At 52.7% G+C, this 23,039-nt stretch overlaps 6 protein-coding genes across 6 annotated transcripts; 3 read left to right on the top strand and 3 right to left on the bottom strand.

Moving 5' to 3' along the window:
- Positions 1-744: 744 nt before the first annotated feature.
- On the bottom strand, positions 745-2,516 carry B0H65DRAFT_278041 (uncharacterized protein). The gene is made up of 2 exons (XM_062822839.1): positions 1,570-2,516; positions 745-1,515 (listed from the first exon to the last, which is right to left on the bottom strand). Exons 1-2 carry the CDS (start codon positions 2,085-2,087, stop codon positions 804-806), a joined length of 1,230 nt encoding a protein of 409 aa, XP_062679926.1. The 5' UTR covers positions 2,088-2,516; the 3' UTR covers positions 745-803.
- Positions 2,517-4,740: 2,224 nt separating this feature from the next.
- Positions 4,741-6,693, top strand: B0H65DRAFT_474215 (uncharacterized protein). The gene is made up of 2 exons (XM_062827234.1): positions 4,741-5,238; positions 5,289-6,693. Exons 1-2 carry the CDS (start codon positions 5,172-5,174, stop codon positions 6,455-6,457), a joined length of 1,236 nt encoding a protein of 411 aa, XP_062679925.1. The 5' UTR covers positions 4,741-5,171; the 3' UTR covers positions 6,458-6,693.
- A 5,935-nt stretch (positions 6,694-12,628) lies between these two features.
- Positions 12,629-14,735, bottom strand: B0H65DRAFT_278003 (uncharacterized protein). The gene is made up of 4 exons (XM_062822838.1): positions 14,384-14,735; positions 14,259-14,333; positions 13,168-14,184; positions 12,629-13,110 (listed from the first exon to the last, which is right to left on the bottom strand). Exons 1-4 carry the CDS (start codon positions 14,567-14,569, stop codon positions 12,808-12,810), a joined length of 1,581 nt encoding a protein of 526 aa, XP_062679924.1. The 5' UTR covers positions 14,570-14,735; the 3' UTR covers positions 12,629-12,807.
- A 1,616-nt stretch (positions 14,736-16,351) lies between these two features.
- B0H65DRAFT_277929 (uncharacterized protein) lies at positions 16,352-18,726 on the top strand. The gene is made up of 4 exons (XM_062822837.1): positions 16,352-16,466; positions 16,530-17,335; positions 17,402-17,542; positions 17,614-18,726. Exons 2-4 carry the CDS (start codon positions 16,778-16,780, stop codon positions 18,625-18,627), a joined length of 1,713 nt encoding a protein of 570 aa, XP_062679923.1. The 5' UTR covers positions 16,352-16,466; positions 16,530-16,777; the 3' UTR covers positions 18,628-18,726.
- On the bottom strand, positions 18,727-20,217 carry B0H65DRAFT_579123 (uncharacterized protein; the record flags this gene model as incomplete). The annotated part of the gene is made up of 3 exons (XM_062830752.1): positions 18,727-19,510; positions 19,583-20,160; positions 20,208-20,217. The coding sequence occupies 3 exons, from the start codon at positions 20,215-20,217 to the stop codon at positions 18,935-18,937; spliced, it is 1,164 nt and encodes a 387-aa protein (XP_062679922.1). The 3' UTR covers positions 18,727-18,934.
- A 342-nt stretch (positions 20,218-20,559) lies between these two features.
- Positions 20,560-22,860, top strand: B0H65DRAFT_474201 (uncharacterized protein). The gene is made up of 4 exons (XM_062827233.1): positions 20,560-21,320; positions 21,380-21,398; positions 21,472-21,576; positions 21,637-22,860. The coding sequence occupies exons 1-4, from the start codon at positions 20,969-20,971 to the stop codon at positions 22,526-22,528; spliced, it is 1,368 nt and encodes a 455-aa protein (XP_062679921.1). The 5' UTR covers positions 20,560-20,968; the 3' UTR covers positions 22,529-22,860.
- The last annotated feature ends 179 nt before the right edge of the window (positions 22,861-23,039 follow it).

Below are 23,039 nucleotides of genomic sequence, written 5' to 3'. Positions count from 1 at the left end.
TACGAGACAAACTAAGTAGCGACTGGCCACGTCCGTCTAGTCTATATAGACTGTCTGATCCGATGGTGCCTGGTCTCGGAAAGATGCTCATCTTTTCTTCTTCCGTGCAGACACAAGTATCACACTCGCTTGAAAACTCTCAATCGATGTAGCCAAGAACGTGTATCAACAATGATATATCAAGTTATATACGTGTATGAATGGGAGTATATATGCATAGCCAACCAAACCGAACCAACCACCTGTCCAGCCATCTAGGTGACCGCTTCCTGCGGTACCCATCTACGAGAGCATTCTCTCTGATGTCTCGTAGTTATGCCGGTAACCAACGAAATGCAGACTGGCAGACAAGCAGACAGGATCAGGCCAGATAATTATCGTGTACCATGAAGTCCCTTTGCCCACCGCTGCTGTCATGCTGCCATCCGCCATTCTTCCATCAAAACACGATGCCAAACTCCAGTAGCCAACCCCCCTTTCCTTTCCAAGAAACAAGAATATGTATGGTATTGGTATAGTAAGGAAAATGTGGTCGAAACAGCGGGCTCTGGATTCGCAGTCTCTCTCTTATGCTTCCAGAAAATGCAAACGGATCCAATCAAAACCAATGCAGGTATATGCCACTCTAGCCGCTCCGGTCAACCCGCTAACCCAAGCTATGATGATGATAATAAATGGAAATTGACAAAGGAAATGGGTATCTGATAAAAGTAAGGCAACAGCACAACAACATCCCACCGCAACCCGAGTCCAAAGCGGGGACCGGGCCCGTAACCACCCTAATTTTTGGTTTTGATGGCCCCTTAGAGCAGTCTGTTTTCCGCCCGGATGATCTGCCATGGGCCGAATAGCTCGACCTCTCCGTATGCCGGAGGCAGCACGCGTACCATCCGCCCTGTTGCCCAGTCCACGTACCATCGCTTGCCGTTGGAGATAATGTAGTTGCTTTTCCGTGGACTCTTGAACAGCAAGACCGAATAACAGAGCTTAGCGTATAGATGGTCGTGCGTCTCGGTCCATATCTGCCTCGGCCGCCATTTTCCCGTGTCTGGGTCGACATTCTCGTTCGGATACGATGTTGTCGATAGCCGACCTACTATCGGGTGTTGACCGATGCCTCCTCGCCCAAATGCTGCATAGTCGTCCTGCCCCTGATTTCCCCGCTCGTTCTCTTCTTCATGTATCGTCGGTGGCCGTGCTGTGCTGTTTCGCCCATTCCTGTCGTTTTCCTCATCCTCCTCACCACTCCTACTTGACGCGATACTTTGCCTCCTCTCGTTCAACCTCTGAAAGCCGCTGATGTTGTCCTCCGGAGTTGGCCTTTCCCCACGAAGCCATCGTAACCTTTGAAGCCGCGGTATACTCTGATCTCGAGGGAAGTCTCGCTCATCGATAGGTGCCGCGACGTTGATGGCGGCAAAGATGCAATCAAGCCACTTGACAAACGTCTTGAGCTCGACACATGATAGTAGAAATTGGTCCGTCTCTGCTCGTAAACGGATCACATAGCGCCGCCTGCTGTTGTGTCAGCCATCAAAACATCAAGAACCTCAAGAGATGTTAACGCACTTTCTGTAATCAGCGGCGATTCCGGCATCCGCATGCTGTAGACAGTAACTCTTCTCCAAAGAAGCCTTCTTGACCCACGGAGGACTATCTGGCGAGATATCGGGGCCGTCATGTCTCGGCGAAAACCATGTGCGTTCCTTCTTGACCGAGTAGATGTTGAGTGCAGTCCCCCTCAGTTCGACATAAACCATCTGCCAATTTCGGACCTCGGCGCGTTTGATCGTATGTTCGATTTCCATCTTCCTCATAAAGACACCTTCGGCATGCACATCGCATGAGTACTTGGGCAGCACATCTTCTGGAGGAGCGACCGGTTGTGAACCCTGTTGTGCTGTAGCCAATGCTCTCCTTTGCGCGGCCATGGCTGACTTCATGGCCGTCTCATAACTAGGTGGGTTCGCCGGTCGTGAGGTCATGAGTTCCCGATAGAACAAGTCCTCCTCCATCGACATACGGCGCGGGCGCTGCGACGCCTCATCGCCGACGGTGTGCTGCGAGAAGGCATCGCTGGAATCCATGAGTCGACACCTCCCCGCTCTCCGTGTGGGCGGGTGCACAACGTGTGCTTCAACTCTAGCTTATAAGTCCCAAATCCCCCAATTCGTCTGTCGGCGGCGTTTGCTGAATCGGTATCGTCAAGGGGCCGCCGTCACCGCCTGGAAGCGATCTAAGAAATCCGTTCGTCGGTTGTTCGCTGGTAGCTTCCTCCTTCCTAATCCGTGCTTTTTGGCATGTTGCCCAGCCCCGTGCCAGGTAGTGATAACTCGCGGCCAGAGAGAATTGGATCCAAGCGAAAGAGAGGTGAGACAAGGAAAGTCGTGAGCGGATCCTCACTTGGCAAGAGTCCTTTCTCCCTGAGATTGGAACCCAATGAGTAGTTGATGCAGGGACCTGGAGGGTGGATGAGGGCGACAGATACACAAAGTCGGGACCGACAGTCGCCTTTCTTCAAGCTGCTTCCTGGGTAGTGAAGTCGCTCAGCTTGGGCGGCAGTGTGGGGAGGTGTGACTCTGTGGAGTGATCGCCAGGGTGGGAAAAGCTTAGCATAGAAAGGCCGAGTCCGACGGAGGGTGGAGGCGCATGAGAGGGTGCTCTCGGCGGCCGGCGCTGCTGGCGGGATGGTGACAATTGAGAGTTTGGGTGTGTGCTTGTGTAGGTAAGCCAGGTTGAGATGCGCGAAAGAGAAAGACGGAGGTCGCGGGCAGACAGAGAAGGAACTGAAGTCAGTGTAAAGGAGGGTACGGAGTATCGAAGGAATAAGGAAGGAAACGGTCAGATCCAAAGCCAAGTATAGTGTGGTGGCAGGGGTGAAATGGTATTGAAAATCAGGCTCTTGCAAGAAGGAAGAGGGCAGTGGTAAGCCAAGTTTTCTTAGAGTCAGGGCTTGCCCGGGAAGAGTGGAAAGGGCGAAAGAGAGACGGGAATGGGCAAAAAGACGGGCAAGACGGGATTCGGGCAGCTGTTCGGATTGTGTTCGTGCGAAATACGGAGCTGAGAGAGGAGCGAGCACGAAGAAGGTGGTGGAGGAAGGTACCACGAACTAGGTAGTGCAGGCATTCACACCACCACCTAACTGGACACAACGAACCTTCACTTCTTAGCTAACCGTCCGGGTTGAGTGAGATGCAAAAGACAGGGGTGGGGGTCTGGCGGAAAACGGTCCCCAATATGGAATCTCTCACCCCCTACTTCTTTGCCCTCGAGGCCCCCCCCTCCACTCCATCTCAGCTCAACATGGCCAAGTGCGACAGAGGTTCGCGGTTTTTCTTCTTTTTCCAGGCAAGGAAGGCACCTGTGGCAGAGGATCCATCAACGGCTCGCAACGGCCGTACAGTCACTATTGACTTTTTGACCACAGCTACCGGGCCACGCTAACCGCCATCATGATCTGATCTTATGCACACCAAGGCAGCGGAACCATGCTTGAGACTTTGAATCTTGATGACTCTAGCGAGCAGAGAGGATAGCCATGAGTTGTGAGTTCAAACGTGTGATGTTGAGCATAAGCATAAAGCAACAACTGGCATGCAGTTGCAGGTGTACATCGATCGTTGACCGACGTCTACATATGCGCCTCAGCTTCGTTGAGAAAAGAGAAAACAAAAAGAATCCAAGCGAGATCGGACAACAGGGACTTCGTTTCTGAGACGCATGACGCGGCCATGTAGCAGCGAAACAATGGTCGTCCTCTCGCTGTTTCCAAGCTCGTCTAGTTGAAAGTTTTAAGAAAATATGTTGAACGATCGTTTAGCTCGCATTGCCTGCGTCTCGGCCCCACCGCACTCTTCCCTTCTAGCCTTCCACAGTTGGCCGTTCGTCTATCGTTGGAGACACCGTCGTCTAACCAATGAGAATTCTGGCTTTAAGCGGACGGGCCACTTTGCGCATGGCACGCTAGGCTGTTCCTGGTAGGTGCTTTGAAGGGAACGCCAAAGACATTACCAACAAGGGAACATGGGCGCTCGAGCCATTTCCAGCATTTCCACCGCCGGGAGCTCACTGCATTCCGTCACCACGGTCACGGCCCGTTTTCGAGGATTCGGCTTGTTGTTCGCTTTGGGAAGTCATCGAAGCCTGAGAATATAGCATCCGTCATCGCAGGTGTTGCGGGCTGAAGTGTCTTTTTGTTATTGCTGCCATCCACATTCACATCTCTTGGCGGCACCCTGGAAGGAAGCTGGACGCAATTTCTGTGCCACCCCGGCCGTGTTACACTACCTGCGCCAGAAAACGAACATCCCAATCGAGAAGGCAGCCAAAGGGTTTTGTTTCAGGCTGGGGTTTGTGGATTTGTCTTTTGACAAGTCGAGGCCCTCTGTGGCTGTCTTACCAAACAAGTGGATAGGGGGAAACAAACCCCGTCCCGATTCTCTCAAGATTCGTCTCTGGAAGGTCGGAGTCGGAGTGTTGGATCAAGTGAGAGATATCTCCTGCAGTCGATGTGTGTTGACGGCCGGCTCGACCGAATAAGGCTGAATTGCTGGAAACCAGTGAGGGGCTGAGGGCTGCCCATTTTACTGTGGTAGGGGTGGGACCCCTGGCCAGACCTTCTCGTTTTGGTTAAAACAACAGTGTCGTTCTCGATTTGGAAGGTGGGAGTGTGGGTTTGCGACAATGCTTGGCACGGTTTTCTCGCCTTCACTTTGCTGAACCACTCCTCTGAATGCTGGTGCCGTTTTTCAGCGTCGCGGCGGACATAAAGGTTCTCGATTACAGTTGTCACTTCCAGTCGCTGGCAAAGGTTGACACGATGGTCAGGGATGGATGCTGTGGACCCCTGAGGACCTTGATGTCGGCTTCTCTATCAAATCGATTTTGACCCATGACGGTCCCGTCACTACTGTGCTCCAAAGGTCACCCGCATTCCAAATTTTATTGCTATTTGCTCTGATTTTACTCCTTGCGGTGCTCTACCAAACTCTTGATATTTAGCCAAGAGTTTGAGACGCTTTTAGCCTAGACGAACATCCCTTTTGGGATAGTTGTCACTGGTGGATCCCATTTCCCGCGCGCTCGCAGCCATTCATTCCTCCACACGTCACTCGATCTTGAGATCTTCTCAGGCACATAACCAGGACCTCGCGCCCCCCGTTCTCATTGCTATGGCCCGCACTCGAGCCCAAGCAGCGTCCCAGAAGGCGCTCCCATCGCCGGCGTCAAATAATCAAGGTACTTATTCTTTGCAGCGCCCAAAGGACATGTTTTGCTGACACTTGTAGGAAATCCACCGGCGCCTGTCCAGAGCAGAGGTCGCAAGCGCAAGCAATACGCACTCGAGGCCAACCCAGACTCAGACCCAAAGCGACAACGGACATCCCCTCCACACCCTATCAAAGACGCATTTGGCGAGCCAGCGATTAGCAGCAGCGCCCACAAACATACTGCTGACCCGGTTGCTTTCTGGACAAAGGAAGGCCGCTGGCCAAACGAGCACGACTGGCCAGAAGAGACCTCGAGAACGGTATCAACGACCCCTAGCGACCAGAAGCCGAGGGAGGAGAAGAGTACGCCGTATAGGGATGCGCGATACACACTCCTACTCCAGACCAAAGGCTCATACATGGATATCTCTGAGCTTGGTATTACCGATACGAGTAAGCAGCTTATTAGGGACCTTCTTAACGGCAAGCAGTCGGTTCCTCAGGGAACCCTCTTTGACGATCCTATCTTTGTGAATGCTTGCCGCAACCTCGAGAATAAGAATGAGGCGAGGATTATTCAAGACGTCTCAAGGCTTATCGTTCCTTCGGCGGAATCGCTCGCACTCTGGAATAAAACCTGTAAGTGCCTTGTCGAAAGCGTCAACGAAGGGTGGAACAACTCGATCCCCCTTACTAGTACCCGCCCACAACCTGACTACTCCGTTGGGTTCAAACGAGACGCATTTACCAAAGACCAGCTCGATAAGCTATCGCCATTTATTGGCGATGTTGCTACCGGGGACCAATCCTTCTTCATGGCTACGTACTATATGTACTTCCCGTTCCTAACTTGCGAAGTAAAATATGGCGACGCTGGGCTCGATATTGCAGACCGGCAGAACGCCCATAGTATGACCCTTGCGGTGCGGGCTATCGTCGAGCTCTTCTGTGCTGTTAAGCGCGAGGATGAAATTAACCGGCAGATTCTCGCCTTTTCCATCTCACATAATCATGAGTTGGTACGCATCTACGGCCACTACCCGGTAATAGGTATAAATGGGGAGGATACCAAGTATTACCGCCATCCAATCCAGAAGTTTCTCTTTACCGAATCAGACGGGAAGGACAAATGGACAGCATATCGCTTTACGAAAAATATCTATGATGTATGGATGCCCGCTCACTTCAAGAAGATCTGCTCTGCCATCGATCAGTTGCCATCAAATTTGGACTCTGATGTTCTCTGAGGCGACCAGGACAGCCAGGCGGTCACTCCAGACACCTCATGCAGTGGGGAGGCAAAGAGGAGGAAAGGCCAGAGGGATAGATAGTTGGGATTTCCGTTATAGAATGAATTATTGCGTGACGACTGCTGCCTTGCGAACTTGCTCTCGCCGTGCCTCAATGCCTGACGGCACCCCTCATGAGCTGATGGGACTACGGCCGTCAAGGTGTTCCGGTGCGATCCCCGGCTCTCACCATCGGAAACAGGAAGGAAGAATGAAGAAGCTCCGAGCGGTTGATCATTTGTCCGGGCGGAGAACCGGGCATCTCACCGATCAGGGCTTTAACCCGACAGCGACTTCATATTCAGGGAGTGCCCTTGCCATCCTTCCTTCCCCGCGATAGCAGCAAAAGCACGCAAGCGCCCCTGTTGCTAAGTTGGCGTCAACGACTCGAGTGAGAGGCAGGAACGGGTTGTCTCTCCGGTGTCGGCAACCCTGGGGCTTCACCGGGCGTGCTGACAGAGTGACTCGACTCGTCTTGGATTATGCGACTCACAACGACACTTGCTCCTGCCTGACTAGGTCAAACCGCGTGTCGATCCGGGTGTCTCTCCATAAATACCCAACCTCAATGTTACCTCTTTACCAGAGCTAGATTGGTCTCGGCAGTTGCTCCTTCTCACATGGGCGAGATGGTTGGCCAACCGGAGATCACAAGGAGATCGTCCAGATCACCAGAACTCGACGTTTCAAGATCGAATCAAGACTACCGCAGTGAGCCAAGATCCACGAATCCCCTCAATCTTATGTCCACACGGGTCGAAATGAAAGCGATAAGGTCGGTCAGTAATCTGGAGATCGATATGTTCCACAAACTCAAAAGCAGTCACCCTGCCACCTACCTTTTCAGTTAACTGATATGTACAGTAAAGACAGTAAGCCATCCTTCTCCATTTCAATGCAGGAACGGGGGCACAGCCAAAATGGGATAACCTCGGATTCCGTGCATTTAATATTTAATAGACGCGGAACCCCTATAAGTTGCCCACTGGCATCACACGTGGCTGCCCCGGTCCTCTCTTAGCTCCCGAGACCAGGTGCCACAACAGGGCTACCAGGCTACGCCAGCGCCGTGAGGCCACAGCTTGAAAGTGGACGGGGAACGCCCTTGTGGTACAATTACATACGTGCTCGGGGGTCCATCATCATCTCCCTTCCCGTGGTCAAACATCTAGGGATCCAGGGACCCTGGGATGTCCGAAAGTGAGGACAAAAGAGAGCTAACCAACTAACATAACGGTAGGGGAAAGCTCTTTTTGACGGCTGTCTTGCCTCTCTTAAGTCTCCGCAAGCCATCACTTTCTGTTTGCTGTTGAGAGACTCACAAGGTAATCATGATGACGGATGCGTTGTCTTACTCTGTCATATTGCCTGCATGTTTCAGGCCCGGATAACCGTGAGTTGCTTATACCCTGACATCGACCTTCTAAATCCGGTCAATGGTCAAGATATCAATTAGTTCTACTTCGTATGCACAAAGCTTCCAGCACGGTCAACCAACAGACCGGGTGAACGGCTTTATGGGTCGGACAATACATCAAGCGAAGCCCGAGCCGTGTCTGCCTCTCAGCTCTCTTGAATCCTGGAACTTGGAGAGGCTGGTGCGTAGTCCATTGACCTTCTTAGAAAAGCAGTACCTAGAGATGACTTCCTTTTCCTGAGCTGAGGTCTACCCTCCTTTGAGCAGTACCCTACTTTCCACCACTCAGGCTGTCAGTGGCTGACTGATTCAGCAGGTTACCGCTATAAGTTGGTGGCAAAGAAGCGTTATGACTGCAGTCAGACTGGCAGAAGCACACGCAACAAACACCAGTAAAGCCTCGTTTTCGGATTTGTCCCTCTAAAGACCGAGCCGACGAGTTACAAACCAGAAGGCTTGTGATTCAACCAACGACAGATGGCGTCATTCCCTGCCTTGGAGACAAGGAGGGTTCTATGCGCCGTACAAGGCTTGAAATTTGACTGTACTGCGGTTCTTCTCTGAGTGAATAATAAGGAGTGACGTTATACTCCTCAACAGGTTTACCAAAGTCTCTTGGGCATCTTATTGGCGATCATGGGCTTGAGGGCACAAGTCTTCGGAACAAGCAGAGAGTACGCACACCTATGATCTGGGGTACCTGATCCGCTCCTGCTTCACAAGGTATAACCTCGAAGGGTACTCTACCAGTTAATATTCTCACTATCTTACTGCGTACGTATTCGTGTAACACCAGCACCACACCTTGATTCTATGGAACTTGAAGCCCAGGACACCACCTCTTCACTGTTAATTCTGGGTCAAAATTTCGTACACCCTACTCCGTGCAATAGCCGCGCGTATTTCGCAACTTATGAAGTGTCTGGTGGATCAGACCTGTCAGTCTTCGCCTTATCTAACTCTCTATATTACACCACCATCCTGTGACCACTTGCGTATGTATGGTTCTCACATTGACTCTACCAAATCAAGAAGGCCATTCCGACCTGGCGGCCGGATGATACATGTTGGGCATGAATAGCAAAGCGAGCTCCGTCACCGGAGTTGAATACACTTTGCCCAGTTTCTTGCTATATTTGTACATGACCTCGAATGGGGCCGAACCAACCGACCGGACTGGAAGGCCAACTTTCAGAAGGTTGAGGAGACTGGAGTCCACCTGTACCAAGCTACCGGACTACGGCACTTTCTCTTCACCTTCCTGAATGGGTAATCGGCTTTCTGATAGGCTTACATCGCTTCTTGATAGCGAGTCAACTACGTGTCCATATAGAAGCGCATGGAAGCCTCGGGCCAGTTGAGTACATACATACCCTCGATGGACTCTCCTCACATGAGAGTGAGACGAAAGCCATCTTTCCACCCGCTACTGTCATCAAGAACCAAGAAAGACTCTAGTGTCATATGTCCAAAGGACCGGAGTTCGCCTGGTATTTGAAGTGATGGTGAAAAGTGAAAAGCACATCAACCGTATCTGAATAAGAAACCAGTATTTTCAAACAAGAAAAAACTCCCTCTTGTCCTCCGTCAACATGATCTCTCCATCCATGACCCCATCACAATAAGCCTCACCCACAAAGGCGTATGTATTATCCATAGAGGTATCCTTCCCTCCAACGGGCCTCAACACATAGGCGATTTCTGCTCCCATAAACACCACCACGACATCACCCGGTTGCGCCTGAAACTGAGCCATCCCAAGGTATCCCTTTTCAGTCAGATATGGCCGTTTGTTGCTCATCTGATCCAGAGTCATTGCGAGTTCTGCTGCCAAACCCGCGTCATCTATCCATTCCCTTTCTCCTCCTCCTTGTTTTGTCGCTTCTGATGGTGGTGGCCCTGGTGGTTTGTAGCCAGCAATAACGACGCTTTTGCTTTTGAGCGACAACCTTCAAGCCACTCGTTGAAGACTTGAACCATTTCGGCAGTCAGCCTTTGATATCCCCCCTCCATAACAAAACATCCGGTCTCCCACAGCCACCCTACAAAGGGCTTCTTTCTGTCTAGCATCTGTTTCGTAGATCCGCCGGCTGGCTGCTGGGATATTTCTCCTGCTTGTCTTTGGAAAGCCGGCACAAACGCTCCAAAGAAGCAAAATACTCAGCTATAACACCGTGATCGTTTTCCTCAAGCGTTTGATCCGACCAGACATGCTCCGAACACTCCCTCGATCGTATCAACCAGAAAAAAAACCCCGCAGTCCCAGTACATAAGGCGACTCAGTCGGCACGACTTCCACCGCGCCGTCGAGCCGGACTTCCCGCAGGGCGTAAACAGCGGAATCCGCTCGTCCACCCCGGCTTTGCGATTCTCAATCACGTAGTAGTAAGACGGTAAAAGACCAGGTCTCCAATCTGGTTGGTACCCACGACGGCAATTCTCGCGTTTCCCCTTCCCCTTCCGCTGAAAAAACCATCCTCCATCTCCTCCATCTCTTGTGACACCAACTTCGGAAACTGCGCATACCTTAACTAAGCACCTCCATCATGACAGCCAAGTTATTGCGGGATATGACATTTGACGTTTTGTGAACGTCACGTTGTGAGATCTAGACTTAGGAGGAGAGTATAGGTAGATTATGGAGCATGCTTACACCCGTCATACTTAAACGCATTTTAATCTACATGTTGATTACCTAGCCTCAGCCTGATGCTCATGATAACAAACCCAACCAACCTACCTGAGCTTCAGAAATTCACACATAGTCAGGACCGTTTCTTGCGCCCATGATCATCGAGCTGAATGTACTAGACGTAGAAACGCCGGCCAAGAAATTTCACACCAACAGGCAGAGTTGAGTAGTGTAAGCAGCAGTGGTGTTTACAACTTGCATCCTAAAACGACACCGAAAACGACACCGAAATCATCGCAAGATTCATTCATGGTCGCAGACAAATAAAACGCCATCTACCAAACAAAAAAGACGTGAAAGAAAACGCATTTCGAACACTGATCAACAAGAAGCAACTCAAACTCTAAGAAAGAGACCAAAAAAAAAAAAAAAAAAAAAAAAGCTCAGCGGCCAGAGCAGGGTCGAACACGTCCACTCAAGACACGCCTACGAAAACTGTACCACCGTTACCACGCAACGAGCAATGTTTATCTGGCTCCGCCACATACCGCTTGACCACGAGGGAACTTGGAGTTATTGGAGGCTGCGGAAGCGGGACCTTATAAGGCCCAAGTGGAAGGTGCCTGGGCACTTGGGCAAGAGCTCTATCTGTTTTATAAGGTTGTGTTCGTTCCCGGCTGTACCACGGTAGAGGAGGCCTTGCATTACCGTACATAGTCGGGGAGCGGTATCCAGGTCCAAGAAACTGGCCCAAAAGGGAATAGCACCTCGCAGCAAAATCCCCTCTGAAGTACCTCCCAACATCTGACAATCATCCAAGTTTTCTCACTTTTCAGCAAGGAAATCACTAGAAAAAAAATTCATTGACACGCTCACGCAGTGCTGAATATTTGTTTTCGCAACTCAGCTGGCCCCAAAAGGGGGCTTTTTGGGTGCATTACTGCATTCTAGGTTGCAGAGCGAAAATGCTGGAGGGACATGTCAGAAAACGATAAACGGCTAGAGAACTTCCCTTTTGGGCCAGTTTCTTGGACCTGGATAACGACCCCCTACATAGTCCGCAGCTGCACTCCTGCAACGTTAAGGTAGGCTGTTAGAAAGTACAGTATATATAATCTGAACACTGTTGTTAACACTGTGCAGCTCAGATGGTAAATTTCAATTGGGAATAGCTTTATCAACTGTCTTTTTAGGTGGCGACGCCCTATATTTATAGGGGGTCAGGCACTGTGGTGCCAATTTTTACAGCCTTATACATGGGGTCTGGGACTGTTAAAAATGTTAAAAATCCGGCCATTTCAGTAAGGAATCTGGGCCTCTAATTGGTCAGATGCATGCCTTGCATGGATTTGGGGTAATGCAGCGACTTGCATATTTTTACTGAAATCCAGCCGAACACAAAAAGTGCAGCTGTAAGACTGCACCTTACAGCCACCAAAACTGGGTTTCCCTACCGTGGTACAGCCGGGAACGAACACAACCTAAGGGTCAGATGTCAGACTGAACTCCATGCTGAATATTGCAGAGGGAATGGTGAATAGACTCGTCATATCGTTAATAGGCTTCGGCAGATGGGAGGGGTGTTTTCGGAAAACCCAAGTGCACGATGGCTCGCAGACACAATCCACCTGCTGGCTTCTTGAATCTCCCACCTCGTTGTTGTGGTCATGATTTGTAGTGGAAGCTTCCAACTGGAACTGGCGCCTCTATTAACCTATCTTCACGCCATTGCTCCTCTCGGGAATGGATAATGAATAATACATGCCTACTACTGAACAACCCTCAAGCATTAGGTCAGAATACAGCAACACAGACGAAGACGTTCCAGGAATGCTGAAATGGGAAGAAATGCAAGTGGTGTAGTTTTTGTATATGCATGATCGCTCCGAAACTCCAAGCATAAAAACGCAACCAAACACCACACAACCGTATTGGGACCCTGTCCGCCCACACAAAAAAGATAAGAAACAAGCCTAAATATGGATGCGTTGTAGCCCTCTCTTCCTGGCCTGTCTCCTCCCAAAAATGAAAGTCATTTCCCGTTTATGGTTGCGGCAATGATTCCCACCGAAGTCGAATTTTGTGCCTCCTTTTGTCTTCAGGTCTTTTCCTAACCTTCCAAACAACTCCAGCCCATCCGCAAGCGAGACGAACAACCATATATATCTTTATGTAAATTTTATCACTCCTCACACTGGGCAATGTGACGAGTTCTCAGGCAATACCGACTGTGACGTTATAGTCAACTCTTCACGCCACCTAAGCGGTAGGGGGTTGAGCAGTAGGGGCACGGCCACGGTTGGCTCCGCCGCGGCCACGAGACTGGCCACCGAATCCACCGCGGCCGCCGCTCTGGCTGCCAGAGCGACCACCCTCGAAGCCACCACGGCCACGTCCAGCGGCGCCGCCACGTCCAGCGGAACCGTAGTTGCTACCACCAAAGGCAGTAGACTTGGGGCGACGCTGCTCAACAACAATGTTCTCGCCGTTAACGGTGTGAGGGTTGGCGGCAACGGCGGCGTTGTAACCGGCCTGGGTCTTGAATTCGACGAAAGCGCAGTTCTAAGAGGTTGTCAGTTCCCGTTCATATCAACGAACAGCATGAGCGATGTAACATACCTTGGTGCGGTTGATGTCGAAGTAAACGAGCTCGCCGAAGCTGCTCAGGAGGCCCTTGAGCTCCTCCTCCTTGACCTTATCCGTGACATACTTGATGTAGGCCATAGCGGTCTCCTTCTCGGCGCTGGCGGCCATAGATTGGGGACGGCTCTGGCGCTTGGTCTCAGCGGTTTGCCACTCGTTGGCCTGCTCCTTGGGGGCGGCAGCAGTCTCGGTAGCCTGGGGAGCAGCGGCGGGCTGCTGAGCGGCCGCAGGGGCAGCGGCGCGGGTCTGGGCAGGAACCGCAGGAGTAGCGGCCTTGGTCAGAGGAACAACAGGCTTGGGGCCGGCAGCAACAGCGACCAGGTTGGCCCAGGTCTTGGGCTTGGGAGGCTCCTTGGGCTTCTCGGGCTCGGCAGCAGGGGGGGCAGCCGCGGGAGCAGCAACAGGGGCAGGAGTGGGACTAGGGGCCTTGGGCTCCTCGGGCTTCTTAACCTCCTCCCTGGTAATCTCCTCAATAACCTTCTCAGGCTCAGGAGCCTGCTCGGGGGTAGCCTCTGGCTCAGGCTGCTTGGCCTCCTCGACGGGCTCAGCAGCGGCCTCGACGGGCTCAGCAGCGGGCGTCTCCTCCTCAGCAACCTCCTCAAGCTTCTGGTCAACAGTGCTGGCATCCAGCTCGGCAGCCTCCGGCTCAGGCTGCTTGGCCTCCTCGACAGGCTCAGCAGCGGCCTCGACAGGAGCCTCAGGCTGAGCGGGAGCCTCCTCCTCGGGAGCGGCAGCAGCCTCCTGGGCGGGCTCCTCGACCTCCTCCTCAACCTCCTCCTTAATGTAGCGGAGCATATCGTTCAGAACGAAGTAACCGGAGGGCTGCTGGGCAAGAACAAAGGTCTGGACGAACTTCTTGGGCTCGGCGCCCTTGCTGGAGGTCTCGCCGATGACCTGGATGACGATGTTGTCGCCGGAGCCTTGCGAATCGACATTCGAGATGCGGACCTTGCTGTCCTGGAAATCGAGTCCCTTGATGCGCTCTTGGATGCCCTGTACTTGGGAGTCAGCATGTGATGACGTGTGGGGCCACTATAGGGGAAGGGGCAGGGGCGATGACTACTCACCTGTCTGCCATAGGAAACGGAGGAGATCTCGGCCTCCTGACCGTAGACGAACTGGGACTTCTTGCCGTAGAAGAGCTGCGAAAACAGTAAGCAATGACTCACAAAGTAGGATCAATTGGACGCACGTGAAGCTTCTCGGGGTTCTTGCTCAGAGTGGTGTAGTATTGCTCGACGAAGTACCAGCCGACCTCATCCTTGGGCAGGGTCTGGTTCTGGTTCTGGGAAGTGGTGGAAGTAGTGGCGGGGGCCTCGGTTGTCGAGCTGGACGCTGCGTACTGGTCGCTGTGATTAACATTACCGTTTGTTGCCATGATTGCGGTGGTTCTGGAAAAGGCCAAGAAGAGAGTTGATGGATGTGGATGTGAGTGCGGTGTCGTGGAATGGCGTAGATGGCAGGATGAATCCCAGAAGGAGGCGCGCGTCGAGGGAAAAAGCTGCCGATTTAACGTGGACGGCCAGCAGAGTGGGGCAACCAAGAGTGGAGATCTGAGCTAAACCTGGGGCAAACGTCAGTCTGTTCTGTGACAACATCCCGGGACCTTGACAGCTTGACAGAGGGGCGGGCCTCTTACCTCGTGCTTGACGGATCGATTGAGGAAGGAAGCGGACTTGGGGAAGCGAATTACTTCCTGCGGCGGTTGAGGATGATGTGCGAAGAAAAAGGACGATGCGGGGCGGCCACACAAGAAATCAGAAAATTATTGGTGGCGGGGGGTAAAGTAGAAAACTGGCGAGGGAAAGAGCACCTGTCCTCCTCGGCGATGGCTGTTGTTCTTGTAGTTGTAAGTCTGGCGGAGTGGAGAAGGGCGAGTTGGCACTGGGGACCGGGTGCTCGTGGGTTGGAAGAGGATTGCGAAAAGGTCAGTCGTGATGATATGAAGTGGTCTGTGGTCTGTAAAGGCAAACCTCAAAAGCTGGTGGCAGCAAACGGACAGAAAACTTTATGGCTTGGTTGCGGTGCTGTTGCGCATTTGGGGAACCTCCCTCTGGCAGAGCCCCACATCCAATCCAAGCTCACCCAACTCGGAAGTTGCCGTGGGCGTGAAGGTGAAGAGGACTTCCTACTGGCAGGCAACAGGTACGTACCTCTACTTGAGACCCTTCTCATCGCATTTGCACCTTCCACCTTATCTGAGCTTCAAGAGTTTCAGACGATGAAGTTTAGGCCTCTGCCCGGATGATAAGCCCCTGCTCGTCAGTGACGCCTGACAGTAGTCACTTCCACCCTCTTTCATCACCACCGCACTTGCTGGTGGCATTCACCTCTTTGTGTGTCTTCAGGATGGACTTGGCCTGAACCACGAATAATTTTCGATTCCATCAGACGTCCTACAACATGGTTGACTTGTGTCCGTCCAAGTTATAGGTGTACGACTTTGTTGATCAGATTAAGACTGGATGCCGTGTCCGAAGCGCGAATCTGAGTTCCACCATTTTGTGATAAGCAAATCGGCATCAACCCATTTGCTAAGCAGGTCATCTCCTTAGAACTTCACTTGGCTATGTATGTCCTCCGGCTGAAGGCTTGAGGCGTGCGCTACTTTATGTACACTAGAAGGGCTGCAGCATCAGGGGTCGTAGAGGTCAACGACTTCAGTTACCCCTTAGTCCGCTGCCCAGCCACCAGAGGCTATACCTACACAACCCCGAATGACCGAAATAGAATACGATATCACGGAAAGTCTCCGGCTCTCGCCATCGTCGTCACTAGCCGTCTAGTCTGTTCTTGATGAAAGCTGTTTGGCCTTGGAACTGCTAGAAGTCGGAGACCAGGGCTGCTTTAACAAAGATACACAGGGGCTTCCACTTCTGCAGGCTTGACAGCTACTGTGCTATCACAAAACGTTCGTCACATGGCAACACCCCACATCGTTCGCTGTGATGCGGGAGAGGCAGGCCGTTCAGGGGGAGTCGACGGCAAGCATATGCCACTCACTGTCTTTAGCGGGAGACTAATGTAGAGGCATAAGGCATGGGTTCGCAGTGATATGCCGCGCTTTTCCCACCCTTTTTACGATCTGCTTTCCCTATCCGACAACTGTCTCGTACTCGTAACCTCACGATACGACCGACAGTCATTCAGGCTACGCCCATTGTCTCTGCAATTACTGGTTACCGACGCCGGAATGCAAGTAATCGTACCGAACCATGGTCTACTGCGGCAAAGCCTCCCAGGGGTGCAAGAACTGTCGAACCAGGAGAATCAAGGTATGCCCGGCCCTACCCATCAGGCCCATATACATTCCCGCTCACACACACAACACCCTCAAGCACCAGCACTGTCTCACAATGTACAAACATATACAAAGAAAAAGTACTCTTTGTCCATGTTGAGGCTGTTACACTACTGGGATCATCCTTGCTGGTAGCTAAGCTCCAGCCCACAAGAGCTCAAGGTCACAACGACATATTGCTGATAACCTGCCTTTACTTTATAGTGTGATAAGGTTCGGCCACAATGCACCCAATGCATCCGAGTGGGCAAGACCTGTCCTGGCTACCGGGACCAGTTGTCGTTGATGTTTCGAGATGAGAGCACAAAGGTTATCCAGAAGGCACATGCTCAGTGGGGGATTTCAGAGCTCCCGGATTCCGTGGATTCGCCCTCAAGCTCTTCGTCATCTTCATCTTCATCGTCATCGTCACCTTCATCGTCAACTCCCTCTCCCAAGAGCGTCGTCTCCAGTCAAAGTTCCTTCTCCGAGAGGCCACGGTTCAAGTTGTCGGCATCACCGGAACACAGCCTGACAAGGATACCGAAAGAGATCTACGCCACCAAGGACGACCAGGCCATCCAGTTTTACGTCGAGCATTATGTGGTGGGACATCCAGACGAACCTACTGCGACACATGAGCTGCGGATGGTGGACTGGATTCATGCCCCCGAGTTTCGAGACATAATGGCAGCTGTGGGGTTGGCAAGTATGTCCAACCTCACTGGCGACAAAGTGTTGGACACCATGGCGAGGCAGAAATACGGCCTGGCACTTCAACATACGGCATCCTGGTTAGCAAACCCTCAGGCAATGAACATGGATATATCAGTACGAACGGTCGTCATGCTTGCCGTCTATGAAGTGAGGATCGCCTCTTTTCAAGCCATTCATCCTTGAACGGTGTCGCTTACATGTCTGTCTTCCTAGGTTATTCGAAACAAGGGTCGACCAGCCGACGCTGTGCGAACCCATATGATGGGTGCCACCGCCTTACTCAGTAACTTTCTACACATTCCCAACCTACCTCGAGAAGTGATGCGTGGCTTCCTACAACTATGTCTCTCTATGGTAGCTACCCTCAACCCCCAGACTTCAAACCCATCTTACCGACTCTCAGTTTGACTAACATAATCCACCAGCTCAACCCATTCTACTCCGCCAACCTCACCCTCCCACCCGCCTACAGCGGCTGGTTCGACCTCTGCAACCGTCTGGCCGCGCCCTCCGACAAACCCGCCATCGAGATTCTCGACATCGCCACGCGCTTCCTCAAGCTGCACGCCTACCTCAACAACTACGCCCTCATCGACGGGCGGCCCAAAACATGCCAAATAATCCGGGACGCCCTCGCCATCGACGCCGAGCTCGACGCCTGGGAACGTCGACAAAACAGCCAAGGGAGTGCGAGTGCCAGTTCCATATGGACCGTCCTCGAGGAGCGTTGTCCCCCCGGCTTCTTCCCGCCCGACGGTGTCTTCGAGGACTGCTACCACGTCTACGCCGACCACTGGGTCGCCCGCGGCTGGAACCACCAGCGCTGGCTCAGGCTGCTGACGTGTCGGACCCTGATTGAGTTTAGCGATCGATACCCGCTGAGCTGTACCCAAGTCTTTTCTTCTTCTGCGACTGCGAATAATATGGCGGCGGAACAGCAGAAGATCCTGGCCACCATCCGGCGTGTTGCGCGCGACTTGTTGGTTTCCATCCCGACGCACTACCGACACCCGAGGCTGGAAAGGAAGCATCGTGCCTATATCGATAAGACGAGTGGAGGGGCGGGCATCGGCGTGGCGGGCGTGCCGAATCTGTTGTTCCGGATACAGGTGGCCGGGTCAGCGCCGGGAGTGCCGAGGCATTATACGGCGTTTGCGCGAAATATGCTGGAGACTATCTTTGCGGATACGGGCATGTTGCAGGCGAGAGGGTTGGCGGAGACGTTGGTTGTCGATGGTGGTGGTGTCGGAGGTAGTAGCAGCAACAGCAAGGTCAAGCAAGAGAGGGCTGATACGCCGCCGGGCGGGGCGTTATCGTCGATAGAGTCTCTGCCTCCATCGAGGAAGGCGTCGATTGTCGTTCCACAACCACAGCAGCCGTTTGCTGGAGGGCAGCAGTTGCTTTGGTATCAGGAGAGGCCGGAGGAGTCGTACTATTAGTTGGGTTGGATATTCAACATCCGGCGAAAAGGCTTGGCTTACAAAAGGAATTGGGGATATCCAGGCTACCGGGTGGGAGTGGGCAGATCTTCTAGGATTGGCAATCCTACACAGGTATATGGAAGGCTGGCATACGAGGCCAGTAAATCCTTTGAATGGCAAATCAGCATAACAACTAGGTATTTTTCAACGTCACATATGGTCCACTTGGGTATCATGTTAACAACTGAAGAGAAACCGAACCGAGGTTTCCAAACAACTTCTCATGGGTATACCTGTGACGACTTGAAATATCCAAGGGCAGAACTCAACAGGCAAACCCCACCCCGTCCTTCTTCACCTGATTCGTGCCTCCAGCCGAGAACCCAGTACCTTCACGCCTCAGTTCCACCAGCCCAGGCTTTATCGTCTCCTTCTCCTTCTTTTCCTTCTTCCCTTCTTTTCCCTTCTTACTGCTACTGCTCGGCTCCTCTTTCTTCTTCTCCGTCAATTCCGTATCGCAGACATAGCACACGATAGCATCGGGATCTAGGTCTGGCGCATGCGGATCATGGTGACCCGTAGGCTTCATGAACTTGTCGACGCAGTTCTTGCAGAGCACATGACCACATGGCTTCGCTAGCGTTGCCCGCGAGGAATTCGACAGCGCTTTCTTGCAGGCGGGACATATCCTTGTCTTCTTCTTCGTGCTCGAGTCCTCCTCTTCGGTAAAGTTGACGGTGACGAGCGTGTGGAGAGAGTAAAAGTGCGGTTTGTCTTCAGGCGCGGCGGGACATGTCGGCTGGGATTTGACCTTCTTTTTGATTTCGTGGAGGATGTCTTTTGAGTTCGAGGAGGGTGTGACGGAGGGTGACCAGAAGGAGGGGAGTTTGGGTTTTGATGCCTGGAGGGGAACAAAAGTTAGTATGGAGTGCGACCGATGTAAGGTAGAAGAAGCAAGGGGAGGGAGGCATACATTTTCATCTTCAATGGCTCTCCTTGCTTTGGCTCGCTCCTCCTCGGCGATCTTCGCTACCTCGTCTCCGTCCAGAGAAAACTTGCGCTTCTCTCCCCTCTTGTCTTCTATCCTCTTCTCATCTCCATTTCCACTGGTCGTTGACTCGGTTCTTTGCAACGTGATGTCCCTCTTCCCATTACCATTGCCGTTGCCATTCCCATTACCCTTCTGAATCGACAACCCAGCCTGCGTAAGCTCAAACTCCCTAATCGCCCTCTCCTGCGCCTCCGCGTCTCGTCTTGCCTGCTCCTCAGCTGCTTCCCTCTCCTCCTGCTCCCGGATCTTTTCAGCGCGCTTGATCTCCTTCTTTTGCGCCAGGATATTCGTCAGGGCGCATTCGCGGCAAAAGATATCGCCGTGCAAGCAGGCGACCGGGTCGATGGCGGTTTCGAGACAGAGCGAGCATGAAGCGAACGGCAGGAAGGATTCGCGCGAGAGGCGGGCGGAGGAGGCGGTCCAGGCGGCTTTGGCTAGCTGGCGCTCGTGCGAGGTGAAGACGGGTCGGCTGGTGTTTCTTTTGCCTGGGAGGTCAGAGTCTTAGAGTCTCGGATGTGTGTTGGAAGGATTGGAGGGGGGCGCTTACTGTGCGACATGTTGTTGGTGGTAAAATGCTGTCGCTTTCTACAAGAGGTCTGGTGATGTTTTGGCGAAAGTTTTGGAGAAGCAATCGGGCAGTCGTGAGGTCACAGATGAGAAGTCGCGACGGGAAGCTCCAGGCAAGGGAATTGCAGCAGTTCCCCAGGCCCACTGTTTGCGCGGGCGCCAGTGGACGGCCCTTGTGGAACCCGAACCACAGTGGGCGGGCAGTCTGGCCCAATGTGGATTAGGGGACTGTGGGGAAGACTTCTGTCCACTGTGGTGACCCTGTTTCGGCCCTGTCAGGCACATGCTGAAATCGTTGGCCCGTCGCATTTTACAGCGGAAGGGTTCATTCTGCCCTGCGGTGTGGAGCCGATTGCCTCCCGCCTGCCGTGTCAATCGAAGAAAGTTGTTGGAAAGAGACGGGAGAAGGACCGAAATTCGGATATTTCGCCTCAACAATTTCCATTGTCACGTAACCTAGAAATCTTTCTTTTTGATTTTGTCTGCTTTTGCTTCTCTATTTCGGTGTGATTGTCGCGGGGACGGCTATCCGTGGGATCGGCTGCCTTGTGCTCCATGTTCCACTCCAGTTGACTTTCTGCGGATGGCAAGAGGATGAAAAGAAGCCGGGTTTGACTCGTTCGTTATAAAAATTTCAAAATACTTGGTATTTATACCGCGCCATTCGCCGCATTCTCTTTTAAATCCTACCAGAACAGAGTGATACCTTGACCGTCACTCTCACCCTCCGGTCACAGCGGCATGTCATCCAATATGACGTCGTCGGCCGAATATAAACCACCAGCAACGGCTGCAGATGCTGCCACCGGCTCTGGCACCACCGCCAGCAGCAGCAGCAGCAGCAGCACGATGGCCTCGCCGCAGCAACAGCAGCAACACCAAATACACAACCAGTTGTCCGGTGCACAAGCACCTCATAGCCCCAATCTCCCGTCGCGCATTGCGTCGGTGATGATTATGGGCTTGACGGGTGTCATCTCAAGGGCGTTCTTGTACGGCTTCAACGACATTGAAGTCAAGGGCCTCGATAGGTTTAAGCAGCTTTTAGACAGTCGTGAAGATGCTGAACGGAGAGAGCGTGGACTTCTCACAGGTGTGTGTTTATGGAAATTGTATAATCCAGAGAATCCTTGACTAACAGTGTAAATGCAGTCTCCAACCATATCAGTGTGTGAGTGCCTCATGTCCGTGAGCTCTTAACTTCAACTCGGAACATCAAAGCTCACATTTATGATAACGTTCAGTCTCGATGACCCCGTAGTATGGGGTGTCCTCCCATTAAGTTACGCCTTCAACCCGAACAACCTCCGATGGACACTGGCCGCTCATGACATCTGCTTCGCCAACCCGTACGTCTTCATCTCATCTCATCCCATCCCATCTCATCTGATCCTAACTTCCCTTCACAGAACATTCTCCGCCTTCTTCACAGCCGGCCAAGTCCTCCCCTGCCACCGCCTCAAACACTCCCCGCACGGCGGTCTCTTCCAGCCCTCGCTCACCCAAGCCATCCGCCTCTTGTCGTCCCAACCCTTCGTCCAACCGGGCTTCTCCCCCAACGCGCCCCTGGTGACCTCCCCCATCACCTCCCTCCCCACCCCTTCGGCAGTCGACATCCCCGACCCCTTCACCATCGGCACCCTCACCTACTCGACCACCGGCTTGGACTCGCACCCGGCGCCCTCCATCTACACCTCCAACCGACACTCGTGGGTGCACGTCTTCCCCGAGGGTCTGGTCCACCAGCACCCGCAGGTGGATCTCCGGTACTTCAAGTGGGGCGTTGCGCGCCTGATTCTGGAGAGCGAGCCGGCGCCCGATGTGGTGCCCATGTTCATCGACGGCACGCAGCAGGTAATGAACGAGGAGCGCGGGTTCCCGCGCTTCCTGCCGCGGATCGGCAAGAAGATCAGGGTGGCGTTTGGGGAGGTGGTGGATTACGAGAGCACGTTTGGGGATTTGAGGAGGAGGTGGAGGCGTGAGGTTGAGAGGGTGCGCCAGCAGGAGGAGGAAGCGGAAGCTGCTGCTAAGAGTAAAGGGGAGATGGTCGAGACCAAGACCAAGCCGAGGTTGCTGGGTGACTTGCCTGAGCAGCTCAAGTATTCGGAGGAGGCGCAGCAGATCAGGATCGAGTGCGCGAGGAGGATGAGGGAGCAGGTGCTGAAAGTCAGGAGGGAGTTGGGCGGGTATGAGGAGAGCGATCCGAGCTTTGGAGAGGCGGGCACGTGGGCGCCGGATGAGAAGGTTAAGGCCAAGAAGTATAAGAGCAGGGTCGATGGGAGCGAGATCAACCAGGATTAGGAGTGCCGTGGTTAGTAGCTCGTTGGGGAACCCACCCTATCGAGCCTATGTGAAAATGAGAGTGGAGATGGAGGAGGAGTGTAGTCGGGATCGAGGTAGGCCAGAGCGTGGCTACCTACCTAGCTGCCCGAACCTACCTCGGTCTGAGAAGGAAGGAGATGAAGCAGAGGCACTATGTGTAGGTATTTTGTATGTATATAGATTTGCGGGTTGATAACATGGGCGTCTGTGTTAGTGGCGAAAATCTAGAAAGCGGGCGAATCAAGATAGAGCAAGGTTGGGAAAAGCAATATACTGTATTTTATTGAAGGTATCAAAGACGGCAGTCGAGCTTGAGTATGGTTTCTTTCTGCTGTTTACGGTCCGAGTATGATGGTGGGAGTATGACAATGCTTGAAAGTCATCAATCGGACGAGCCAATATCTTGAATGTACACTGTCCATTTGACTCGATAAGAACCAAATGTCCCGGTTCCTGAACAATTAGAAGATATGCTCATCCCTAATACATA

This window comes from Neurospora tetraspora (assembly GCF_033439725.1).
Source record: "Neurospora tetraspora strain CBS 560.94 chromosome Unknown B0H65scaffold_6, whole genome shotgun sequence".
NCBI lineage: Eukaryota > Fungi > Ascomycota > Sordariomycetes > Sordariales > Sordariaceae > Neurospora > Neurospora tetraspora.
This window is presented reverse-complemented; position numbering and strand designations above follow the sequence as displayed.

Coding starts and splice junctions, on each gene's coding strand:
- B0H65DRAFT_278041 (XM_062822839.1), bottom strand. CDS start 2,087: ATGGATTCCAGCGATGCCTTCTCGCAGCACACCGTCGGCGATGAGGCG. Junction 1,516..1,569: donor ATCGCCGCTGATTACAGAAA/GTGCGTTAACAT, acceptor ACACAACAGCAG/GCGGCGCTATGTGATCCGTT.
- B0H65DRAFT_474215 (XM_062827234.1), top strand. CDS start 5,172: ATGGCCCGCACTCGAGCCCAAGCAGCGTCCCAGAAGGCGCTCCCATCG. Junction 5,239..5,288: donor GCCGGCGTCAAATAATCAAG/GTACTTATTCTT, acceptor TGACACTTGTAG/GAAATCCACCGGCGCCTGTC.
- B0H65DRAFT_278003 (XM_062822838.1), bottom strand. CDS start 14,569: ATGGCAACAAACGGTAATGTTAATCACAGCGACCAGTACGCAGCGTCC. Junction 14,334..14,383: donor AGAACCCCGAGAAGCTTCAC/GTGCGTCCAATT, acceptor CTGTTTTCGCAG/CTCTTCTACGGCAAGAAGTC. Junction 14,185..14,258: donor CCGTTTCCTATGGCAGACAG/GTGAGTAGTCAT, acceptor TCCCAAGTACAG/GGCATCCAAGAGCGCATCAA.
- B0H65DRAFT_277929 (XM_062822837.1), top strand. CDS start 16,778: ATGTTTCGAGATGAGAGCACAAAGGTTATCCAGAAGGCACATGCTCAG. Junction 17,336..17,401: donor TCATGCTTGCCGTCTATGAA/GTGAGGATCGCC, acceptor CTGTCTTCCTAG/GTTATTCGAAACAAGGGTCG. Junction 17,543..17,613: donor TACAACTATGTCTCTCTATG/GTAGCTACCCTC, acceptor ATAATCCACCAG/CTCAACCCATTCTACTCCGC.
- B0H65DRAFT_474201 (XM_062827233.1), top strand. CDS start 20,969: ATGTCATCCAATATGACGTCGTCGGCCGAATATAAACCACCAGCAACG. Junction 21,577..21,636: donor GACATCTGCTTCGCCAACCC/GTACGTCTTCAT, acceptor TTCCCTTCACAG/AACATTCTCCGCCTTCTTCA.